Here is a 13,329-nt window from a genome sequence, read left to right on the forward strand (position 1 = left end):
GTTGACTGAGCTTCCCCCATTCTGTCAGTACATTCAATATCCCTTTAGCAGTAACCTGTTGACTGAACTTCCCCCATTCTGTCAGTACATTCAATATACCTTTAGCAGTAACCTGTTGACTGAACTTCCCCCATTCTGTCAGTACATTCAATATACCTTTAGCAGTAATCTGTTGACTGAACTTCCCCCATTCTGTCATATCTGATCTGGAAGAAATAGTTTTGTTCTTGTGAAACTGAGAAGCCAAGGGTTCATAAAAGGCCACAACAGTTACATCAATATTGTATTTTCCAGGACGAGAGAAATTGCAGCTAAACTGGGTCCGACATCAATGAAGACAAGTTTATCAATGTTCCAGGAATAAGTAATGGTGTAGTTGTCTAGAAAGCCACTAGGGTCATGAAGAATGACTGTAAGATTAGTTTCTTCCTTTGTTGATATGAGTTTGAAGTCTGACTGCCCACCACTCTCTTCCTCCTGACTAACTGAGATGTTTCCATTCAAGAGCTCTAATAAATGAAAATATATAAATTTTAAATCTGTTCTCCAAAATCAAACTTGTTTTCCTCAAATCTAACAAGATTTCCCAGCATCAAAACTGAAATAAAAACACGTAAAAAGATAAAATTACCTAACCAGCTGGAAAGTGAAAAATTAACAGAGAATCATAATGTAATTAATATGGTATTAAATATCACTCATTAAAAAACAAAACCAAAAAACATTCAACTATAAGATTACTTTTTATTCATCAGCATTAAGTACTTATCACTAACACTATGATATGCTAGGATGTTATAGTAATAGTTATTTACATGTTTCATAAAAATACTGAAAAGTTTAACATAAGACAAATACAATGTAGTTTATATTTATTGAGTAAATTCTGATGCAAAAAGTAATTAACTTTATTTTTCAATTAATTAAATAGAGTTATTGATAAAGGTTTAATACTTAAATCCATTACCAAATTTAATACACAAAATGTAAGCATCTATGAACTAATGTAGAAAAATATTACTGTAAAAAAAACTTGGCTTTTTAGTTTACTTTATGGTCCCAGTAATGAGAGACTGTTTTTAGAATTCTACATCAAAAATAAATTTCATATTAAAAGAAACAGCTATAAATATTTTGATTTTGTAATTTAAACAAATCACACTTAAACAAGGCAGTTCCATTTTATTAATAGGTCTTTTACTTTTATTGAACTAAGTTTTACCATTATCTATAACTACTATATATATTTGTGACTTCCCAGGGAAAGAGAACACACATACTGATACACAGCAACAATGTATTTCTGGTTAAGATACATTTATCTATTTCAATGTGCACAACATTCTTTCTTGGCCTTTGTCTTTCACCGTACACACAGCCATGTACCTCTACTACACTGGACACCAAAACAAGTCAACTAATTTTTTTTTCTGTTGAACCAGATATCTTTCTGTTCTTCAAAATTTTAATCCTGTTTGATAAGTGGCCTGAAGTTGTTAGACAAGGAAGTTAAAAAACAATAATAGCTTTAAAACAAGAATAAAATATATGTAACCTAAGACTAGTTTAGACAAAAAAAAACAACAAATGAACAAGTAGGAAACTTCAGACATTGACAGAATGTTTAGATGAAAAAAGAATACAGTATTATACATGGAGTAGAAGAGTCCAGACCAAACTACAATATTATACACTCACTTTAGGAATTGATGTCAGAATACAATATTATCAATGTATTCAGAGTCCATGTCAGAATACAGTATTATGAAGGCATTCAGAGCCCAGGTCAGAATACAGTTTTATGAAGGCATTCAGAGTCCAGGTCAGAATACAGCATTATGAATGTATTCAGAGTCCAGGTCAGAATACAGCATTATGAATGTATTCAGAGTCCAGGTCAGAATACAGTATTATGAAGGCATTCAGAGTCCAGGTCAGAATACAGCATTATGAATGTATTCAGAGTCCAGGTCAGAATACAGCATTATGAATGTATTCAGAGTCCAGGTCAGAATACAGTATTATGAATGTATTCAGAGTCCAGGTCAAAATACAGTATTATGAAGGCATTCAGAGTCCAGGTCAAAATACAGTATTATGAATGTATTCAGAGACCAGGTCAGAATACAGTATTAAACATTGACACCAGGAGTCAAGATTTGTATACACTATTATAAATTCACACCATGGGTCAGGGTTAGAATATAATAATCACAGTAACTGAACATACAAACTAAACATAAACAACACAACACATATAAACTAAACATAATAAGAGTAACTAAGCACACATAAACAAAACATGATAATCACACCAACTGAAAACACATGAAATAAACTTAATAATCATATTAACTCAACACATAAAACACAATAACCACAATAAATGAACACACAAACTAAACATAATAATCACAGTAACTGAACACACAAACTAAACATAATAACCACAGTAAATGAGCACATAAACCAAGACAATCACAATAACTAAACACACAAACTGAATATAATACTCACAGAAACTAAACACATTGAAACTAAACATAATAATTACAGTAAATGAACACACAAACAAAACATAATAAACAAAACAACTCAACCCAAACTAATCATAAGAGTAACTGAAAACACAAACAAAACATAATAATCAGAGAAACTGAACACAAAATAAACATAATAATCAAACTAACTACACACAAACATAATAATCATATTTACTGAACACAAAATAAACATGATAATCATATTAACTCAACACATAAAACATAATAACCACAATAAATGAAAACACAAACTAAACATAATACTCACAGTAACTGAACACAAAATAAACATAATAATCACAGTAACTAAACATATAAAATCAACATAATAATCAAACTAACTACACACAAACATAATAATCATATTTACTGAACACATAAAATAAACATGATAATCATATTAACTCAACACATAAAACATAATAACCACAATAAATGAAAACACAAACTAAACATAATACTCACAGTAACTAAACACATTTAAACTAGACATAATAACCACAGTAATTAAACACACAGAACATAATAATCACGACAACTGAACACATGTAAACTGCACACAATAACTGTAATAACTCAACAAATACTCTAAAAATATAACCACAGTAACTGAACACAAACAAACTAAACATAATACTCACAGTAACTAAACATAATAAACACAGAACATAATAATCACAACAACTGAACATATGTAAACTGCACACAATAACTGTAATAACTCAACAAATACTCTAAACATATAACCACAGTAACTGAACACAAACAAACTAAACATAATAATCACAGTAACTTAACACATATGCACTGAACATAGTAATCACGGCAACTGGACACACAAACTAAACATATTGATCACAATAACTGAACACATGCATTGTAAACATAATCACAGAAACTGAATACACATAAAATAAACAATAATCACAGTAACAGGGCATATAAAACAACAAAATAATCACAGTAACTGAGCACGCATAAACTAAAAGTAATAATCACTGTAACTGAACACACAAACATAATAACCACAATAACTAAACACATGTGTACTAAACATAACCACTGTAACTGAACACACATACACTACACATAATAATCACAGTAACTGAACACACATAAACTGAACATAACAATCACAATAACTGTACACATAAACTTAACATAATATTCAAAGTAACTGAACACATAAAAACTCATTCATCACAGTAAGTGAACACACAAACAACACATAATATTCACAGTAACTAGACACATAAATTACACACAATAATCACAGTAACTAAACACACAAACTACACATAATAACCACAGTAACTAAACACATAAATTACACATAATATTCACAGTAACTAGACACAAACTAAGCATAATAATCACAGTAATTTAACATACAAACTATACACAATAATAACAGTAACTCCACACATACAAACTACATAATAATCACAGTAACTGATCAAATATAAACTAAACACAATACTCACAGTAACTGAACACACAGACTAAATATAAAAATCACAATAACTGAACACACATAGACTAAACATAAAAATCACAGTAACTGAACACACATAGATTAAATATAAAAATCACAGTAAATGAACAAGTAAAAATGAAAATAGTAATCACAGTAACTTAACACACATAAACTAAACATAATACTCACAGTAACTGAACATACACAAACTGAACATAATACAGTAACTGAACACACAAACTAAACATAATAATCACAGTAACTGAACACACATAAACTAAACATAATAATCACAGTAACTGAACACACACAAACTGAACATAATACAGTAACTGAACACACAAACTAAACATAATAATCACAGTAACTGAGCACATATAATCTGAATAGTAATCACAGTAACTGAACACACAAACTAAACATAATAATCACAGCAACTGAACAAATAAAAATGAAAATAGTAATCACAGTAACTTAACACATATAAACTGAAAATAGTAATAATAGTAACTGAACACATATAAACTAAACATAATAATCACAGAAACTGAACACATATAAACTAAACATAATAATCACAGAAACTGAACACATATAAACTAAACATAATAAGCACAGTAACTTAACACACATAAACTGAAAATTGTAATCACAGTAACTGAATACATATAAACTGAATAGTAATCACAGTAACTGAACATATATAATCTGAATAGTAATCACAGTAACTAAACACACATAAGCTAAACATATAACCACAGTAACTGAACACACATAAACTAAACATAATAATCACAGAAACTGAACACATATAAACTGAAAATTGTAATCACAGAAACTGAACACATAAACTGAAAATTGTAATCACAGTAACTGAACACATATAAACTAAACATAATAATCACAGTAACTGAACACATGGAAACTTAATAATCACAGTAACTGAACACACACAAACTAAACATAATACAGTAACTGGAAACATTTAAACTAAGCATAATACTCACAGTAACTAAGCACACATAAACTAAACATAATAATCACAGTAACTGAACACATATATTCTTAGAAGTTAGAATATGCATGCCATCACATCCTGACCACTCTCATCATAACTGAACAATGAAACTGTATCATTTTTTAGTTGTATGTTCTTTTAAATATATCAATACCACAATGAAGTTTCTATTTTCCCTCAAAGGATGAAGATAACAAGTTTCTAGTCTCTAACATTTTTATTTATGTGAATTACATTTCTGCACATTTGATATTATAGTATAATTTTCTTTTTCCAAGCTTCTTAATAATAACAACCTCATACTGAGTGAAAGAAGTTGGAGGGCAAACAAACTCACAAAGAAAAGAACAAATCTTAATTACTGTTTGAGGACAGTGCACTCTATGTCTGGTAGGTTTGAGGACAGTGCACTGTGTCTTGTAGTTATAAACTAATTGCATGCCAGTCACTGGAACACAACCAAGATATACAAGTCAATAAAACAACATAAAATAGTACTATGCAGAACTTATTTAGGGCAAGGTCGTAAATAAAAACTGTTAGACAGAAAACAATACCATCCAGGTTCTGTTTGGGTCTAAAAGCAAAATGTGACATCCCATACAAAGTAGATTTCCATCCAAGTAAGTCTTACTAACCAAGTACTTGTTACACCCATAGAAATAAATCATTTTTCCATTCAATAATAAAACAACAATAAATAAATTATCATGTTGAAACCTTTCATTCTGTATATAATATTTAGAAAAAAACATTTAACTTACACTTACATAACCATAAACATTACAGGGAAGACATTTGACATCAATACATTACCTTGACAGATGAAGCATATTATAAAAGGTTGTACATATGGCTCATGAATCACTTAGTCACATTTACAAGACAAACATCTCTTAACTTGAACTTTGTAAGCTATCTATAGTTTACACATCATTAATTCTGTGTTGAGTATGCATATGTCACACTTCAAAGAAAATCAACATAAACTAATTTAGTGAAATTTAAAAAACTGAAATGTTTTTCAAATTACACATTTACAATTATCACTACTTTACCATTAGTTTTCAAATAGAAACATAAACCTTTGTAATCCATTTTTTATTGTGAATATAAAACTAAACACTAAATACATGGTACCTTGTAAGTCCAACTTATAAGTAACATAATATATATATACAGCTAAAGACATACAGTACATGGTACCTTGTCAGTCCAACTTATTAGTAACATAATATATATATATACAGCTAAAGACATACAGTACATGGTACCTTGTTAGTCCAACTTATTAGTAACATAATATATATATATATACAGCTCAAGACATACAGTACATGGTACCTTGTAAGTCCAACTTATTAGTAACATAATATATATATACAGCTAAAGACATACAGTACATGGTACCTTGTATGTCCAACTTATTAGTAACATAATATATATATACAGCTAAAGACATACAGTACATGGTACCTTCTTAGTCCAACTTATTAGTAACATAATATATATATACAGCTAAAGACATAGAGTAAATGGTACCTTGTTAGTCCAATGTTTCAGTAACATACTATATACAACTAAAGACATGCAGTAAATGGTACCTTGTTAGTCCAATGTTTCAGTAACATAATATATACAACTAAAGACATACAGTAAATGGTACCTTGTTAGTCCAATGTTTCAGTAACATACTATATACAACTAAAGACATGCAGTAAATGGTACCTTGTTAGTCCAATGTTTCAGTAACATAATATATACAACTAAAGACATACAGTAAATGGTACCTTGTTAGTCCAATGTTTCAGTAACATACTATATACAACTAAAGACATGCAGTAAATGGTACCTTGTTAGTCCAATGTTTCAGTAACATAATATATACAACTAAAGACATACAGTAAATGGTACCTTCTTAGTCTAACTTCTCTGTAACATAATACATACAACTAAAGACATACAGTAAATGGTACCTTGTTAGTTCAATGTTTCAGTAACATAACATATACAACTAAAGACATACAGTAAGTGGTACCTTTTAGTCCAACTTATTGGTAACATAATATATATATACAGCTAAAGACATACAGTAAATGGTACCTTGTTAGTCCAATGTTTCAGTAACATACTATATACAACTAAAGACATGCAGTAAATGGTACCTTGTTAGTCCAATGTTTCAGTAACATAATATATACAACTAAAGACATACAATAAATGGTACCTTCTTAGTCTAACTTCTCTGTAACATAATACATACAACTAAAGACATACAGTAAATGGTACCTTGTTAGTTCAATGTTTCAGTAACATAACATACACAACTAAAGACATACAGTAAGTGGTACCTTTTAGTCCAACTTATTAGTAACATAATATATATATACAGCTAAAGACATACAGTACATGGTACCTTGTATGTCCAACTTATTAGTAACATAATATATATATACAGCTAAAGACATACAGTACATGGTACCTTCTTAGTCCAACTTATTAGTAACATAATATATATATACAGCTAAAGACATAGAGTAAATGGTACCTTGTTAGTCCAATGTTTCAGTAACATACTATATACAACTAAAGACATGCAGTAAATGGTACCTTGTTAGTCCAATGTTTCAGTAACATAATATATACAACTAAAGACATACAGTAAATGGTACCTTGTTAGTCCAATGTTTCAGTAACATAATATATACAACTAAAGACATACAGTAAATGGTACCTTCTTAGTCTAACTTCTCTGTAACATAATACATACAACTAAAGACATACAGTAAATGGTACCTTGTTAGTTCAATGTTTCAGTAACATAACATATACAACTAAAGACATACAGTAAGTGGTACCTTTTAGTCCAACTTATTGGTAACATAATATATATATACAGCTAAAGACATACAGTAAATGGTACCTTGTTAGTCCAATGTTTCAGTAACATACTATATACAACTAAAGACATGCAGTAAATGGTACCTTGTTAGTCCAATGTTTCAGTAACATAATATATACAACTAAAGACATACAATAAATGGTACCTTCTTAGTCTAACTTCTCTGTAACATAATACATACAACTAAAGACATACAGTAAATGGTACCTTGTTAGTTCAATGTTTCAGTAACATAACATACACAACTAAAGACATACAGTAAGTGGTACCTTTTAGTCCAACTTATTAGTAACATAATATATATATACAGCTAAAGACATACAGTAAATGGTACCTTGTTAGTCCAATGTTTCAGTAACATAATATATACAACTAAAGACATGCAGTAAATGGTACCTTGTTAGTCCAATGTTTCAGTAACATAATATATACAACTAAAGACATACAGTAAATGGTACCTTGTTAGTTCAATGTTTCAGTAACATAACATATACAACTAAAGACATACAGTAAGTGGTACCTTTTAGTCCAATGTATCAGTAACATAATATATACAACTAAAGACATACAATAAATGGTACCTTGTTAATCTAACTTCTCTGTAACATAATACATACAACTAAAGACATACAGTAAATGGTACCTTGTTAGTTCAATGTATCAGTAACATAATATACACAACTAAAGACATACAGTAAATGGTACCTTGTTAGTCTAACTTCTCTGTAACGTAATACATACAACTAAAGACATACAGTAAATGGTACCTTGTTAGTTCAATGTTTCAGTAACATAATATGTACAACTAAAGACATACAGTAAATGGTACCTTGTTAGTCCCACCCAATTTTCTGTAACATAGCATATACAACTGAAGACATAAGTACATAGTACTTTGTTATTTAAACTTATTAGTTATATAGTGTATACAACTAAAGACATAGTACAGGGTACCTTGTTAGTACCACTTCTCTGTATCATAGTTTACACAGCTGAGAACATACAGTACACATTAGAGTGAACAACTGAAATCACTAATTATACAGCCAAACATCCTAAAAATCTAAACCTTTTCAAATTTTATTCGGTAAGATTACCATCTTTTTTATATTTAACAGTGAGAATAGTAAGATTAGAGGTCAGAAATATAAATTTTGGCAGGGTAGGGGTCGTCTTCAGCTAATGCAGCTATTCTTCCAACAGGATGTTTCACCTTTGTATGTTACTGATGACATGAACGTGAGTTTGATACTGAGTCTGGTTAATATACAACTGATAAGGACTGGCTTCAAGTTGTTGTATTTTCTGTTTATTTATTTACTGTTTTAGTTTAGTTTAGAGGATGGTATAGCCAAAATAAACTAACAGTTCCCATGCTGTTCCAAAACATTATGTTAATTGACCATTATTAAGAAGTTTTTGTCGTAGTGTTTCAGCCATTTTACACATCTTTAAAATAATTATAACAAACAAATTACACAAACATCTGTAAACCATATACTTACTTGTCAATAGAAATGTAGTACTTCCATGGGCTATCCTATTACAAAAGATTAAAAGTACTTTTTCACATACACTAACATTCATAACATAGGTCCCTTCTCTACAGTCTGTTTTAGAGAATACCAAAGGTAGATTAGCTGTCCTCCCAGACATTTTTGAGTATCTATGTTCACTATGACAGTTGGCATTGTGTTGAAACACATATTCAAACTGATCACTTGTTCCCGTGTTATTGTCCAACTCTGCTACAAATGTGAGCACAGAATCAAATATTGCAGGGCCATCATTCGAAACTTTAAGTCCTTGAGAAAACACTACAAGAGATAAAATAAACATTTTGCAATTAAATACAAAAAAAAATGTCTTGTATATGCTTTATAAGAGAGAGATTTACACTAATTAAGAACTTTAAAAACAACACAAAGAACATACCAATATCCAGACAGCCTGACCAGCTCTAGATTAAGGAATACATGCTGGTAAGGGACATGATAAATATAGTGTGGTTGGAGTGCTAATATTATACATGCTTCTAATTTATGACAATTCCTAAAGGTCTGGATATAAAATGTAAAAGGTCTTACACACTGGTATAGTTGTATTTCTGCTTGCCAGCTTGTTAAGGACATACACAGTACAACAAGTACAAAATAATTTTATGAGTGTGGAACTAATAATAAAATATTTTATTGCTAATCAAACCTCAAAGTCTTGTATGCAGCTCAAGATCTGTGCTAAATGTCTTAACTGTGTAGAAGAAATGAAAAATATATATCCAGGGAGTGTATGAATTATTAAAAATTTCCTAAACTTGATGATAACAATTCCTTTTTTTTAACACATAACAAAATACACGGTGTTCATGTCAGGAAGATAGGCTCAAGAAGTCTTAACACAAAATGATACAGCTTTGAAGACATAATTCCTAATTCCACATGACTTTGTAATCTGAACATTCGTGAAGAAAGACCTTCCTGAAGTTCACAAATTTCAAATAACCATTGAAATATTTTGTTTTTTATCTTTGAATTTTATGCAAAGCTATTTGAGGGTGATCTGTGCTAGCCATCCCTAATATAGCAGTGAAAAACTAAAGGGAAGGCAGGTAGTCATCAACACCCCCCACCAACTCTTGGGCTACTCTTTTACTAACAAAGAGTGGGATTCACCATCACATTATATTGCCCCGTGGCATGTTTGGTGTGATGGGGATTCGACCCAGCGGCCCTCAGATTACAAGTTGAGTGCCTTAACCGCCTGGCCATACCGGGCCTTTTTATCTTTGTGTCTATAAATAAACCTGATACAGGAAGAGTTATTTCTTTATAAGCTTGGCACTGGAAATGAAAGAGATGCTTGCTTGTAACCATGGCAATGAAAGAACTAGTAAACTTAAGGATATCCTTCATTACTGGTTTTTAAAATACTAAACATTAGCTTTCCTTACTTTCTCGAAATGTTCTAACTACAAGAGATAAATCTAATAAAGGCATACATGTACTGATAAGCATCATCTACTATGACTCAAAAAATAAACCATTCATATTTAATATCTTTTTCAGTGTTTTATTCCATGATTACAACTACATATATTTGTTGTATTTTCTCCACAAATGAGGTTTTTTTTCCAATAGTTAAATCTAACACAAGGTTAAAATTCTTCAACATATTTATACCAATGATCTAGACCTGTTAGTTTAGTAATGGTAATGAGAACAGCTTAATGTACTGAGTTCAATCCTCACCCAACAGACAACAACCAACATCTATATGGCCACTCACATCTACAGGGTGACCATAGAGATGCTTCGAGTGACTCGTACAACTTTACACTGTAATAAATATTAGAATTAAATGTGCATATGTATGGGTTCCTGTCCCATGAACATGAAGAGTTTGCAGATACTTTCACCATCAGGAGCTACTTGATTCTATATCCATGTAAGCATACAGAGCTATGAGATGTGTCACTTTGCCCACAGAGATGCTTTAAGAATAAGAAAAAAAGGATTTCTCCAAGATTTCTGAGCACATTTGAAGTTTTTTTGTAACAATAAATGCAATACAAAGGTAACCTTATATGCTTTTAGACATGATAGAAGTGTTTGTTGTGGCCCAAGATCAGCTGATGCATCATGAACAAGATATTATGAATGGGCATTTGTCACAAATTTTGATTTATTTTCATGACAGATTGAACATTTTCTTCGATGCATGTGTTCAGGTGAACGATAATCAACTTGACAAAATCTAGTTGGTTCATGAAGCTCACATGGCCACGTCCTACTTCCATTACCCGAAGTGAGACCATTCTTTACTCATTTTGGGGTAAACTCTATTCTTTACAAGCCTCTTCATGTCCAGCAGTATTATCACTGGACCTTATTTTTGAAGCACCCATGAGCCACAGATCATGTTCACAAATTATTGGTTTACATGTTACTGTGCCCTATCAAAGGTTCAGAGTGGTTAAGGTGACTCCTAACTTTTTAGACTCCTAGTTATAACAAAAATGAGAAATGGTGAAACATATAGGACAAGCGTTAGTAACTGTCTTAGTATACTGAATTATAATATAAGTACTTAAGTTGTATGCATGATTTCCAGATCTCAGCTAAGGGTCAGTGTCACGTTTTGGTCCTGATTGGGAGGCTCACAGAAATGATTAGAATAAGTAAAAATTAAAAAAAAAACCTATACAATAGCATTCAAATTATCAAGTTTAAGTATCGTCTTAGATGTTTCACAACTTAAAGTTGAATTAGCAGGAACATATAACATTCATAAACAGCAAGTTAGATGTAGGAAAGAACAGTACGTTCTTAAATATCAGAAAGACCATTTTCATCCCACTTAAGGGTTTTAAGACTAAGAGAGCTTCACAGTTAAGATTAAAACTATAAATATACGTTCTACACTATAGCCTAATATAATAAATCTACAGACTTTTTTTGTATTTCTGTCCAAGGTTACATTTAACCTTCAGCCAGGAAACGTATTTTTGCCGAGTGCAAATTACAAGCGATATAATCGAATGAATATGGAAACAAGTCAGTAGTTTTTTCTTCTGTTTAATTTTTACTAATATTAATACTGATTCAATAGTAACACTAATTTACATTTACATTTTCAATTAAAAGTTTATGAATTCACGATTTTAAGATATTCAAGTTCATTGTTCAGACCCCAACATGCAAGTTCAAGAACTATTGAAATAAACTGTTGTAATACTCATCGTAACACTGTCCATTTTCAGAGCCAAAGGGAACTATCATACCTGAGTTAGTCATACTATTAGGAGAAAAAAAGTCAATCCATTTAGAAACTGAACTTGTAGGAAGGGGAAATCCTGCAAATGTGACACTCGGATGAAATTCACCCTGTACTGAAGAAACAAGGCTCAAAAATAGAGTGATTATCGCTGTATTTATCAAACTCACGTATTCGATTAACGTCTTAAAGTTACAAAACGAAACAAAAGTTTTTGCCATTACTGACAAATAACGTGTTGTTTATATTCGTCACAAAAGCCTTGCGGTTTTCACACAATTTTTACCATCTTAACACCGTAACTCGCTTTTATCACACGTAAACCACAAATGCCATACCAGCACTAAATGTACCCTGATCTCGTTTAAGTCGCTGTGTTTTCGGTTCGACACCAAATGGCCAAAACATCAGATAGTATTTCGCTATTGTATAATGTTGTTTATCTTGTATAAATAATCTAAGAAATTAATATATATGAAATCATAGCAATTGTTAAACATTGATTAGTTGGGTGTATTGAAATTATTACTAACAACGTATAAAAAAAAAGAAATAAGATAAGCATGTTTTGTTTGTTTAGTGTGTGTGTTTTCTAAAAGCAAAGTCACATCGGGCT

At 30.8% G+C, this 13,329-nt stretch overlaps 1 protein-coding gene across 2 annotated transcripts in view; it reads right to left on the bottom strand.

Annotated features, from left to right (window-relative positions):
• The window catches only part of LOC143236825 (uncharacterized), a 28,776-nt gene extending 15,673 nt beyond the window's left edge, over positions 1-13,103 (bottom strand). Inside the window, exons 1-3 of one of the 2 annotated variants that reach the window (XR_013019763.1) lie at positions 12,721-13,103; positions 9,446-9,757; positions 157-509 (exon numbers count right to left, since the gene is read on the bottom strand). Coding sequence is in view for 1 of the 2 variants with exons in the window: in XM_076475426.1 (XP_076331541.1) it covers positions 157-199 (43 nt within the window). In the remaining variant the exon portion in view is untranslated. Of the gene's footprint in view, positions 1-156; positions 510-9,445; positions 9,758-12,720 lie in introns of those variants that run through there. The other variant, XM_076475426.1, reaches the window with a different exon arrangement.
• Positions 13,104-13,329: the final 226 nt, after the last annotated feature.

Source organism: Tachypleus tridentatus, chromosome 13 (genome assembly GCF_004210375.1).
Source record: "Tachypleus tridentatus isolate NWPU-2018 chromosome 13, ASM421037v1, whole genome shotgun sequence".
NCBI lineage: Eukaryota > Metazoa > Arthropoda > Merostomata > Xiphosura > Limulidae > Tachypleus > Tachypleus tridentatus.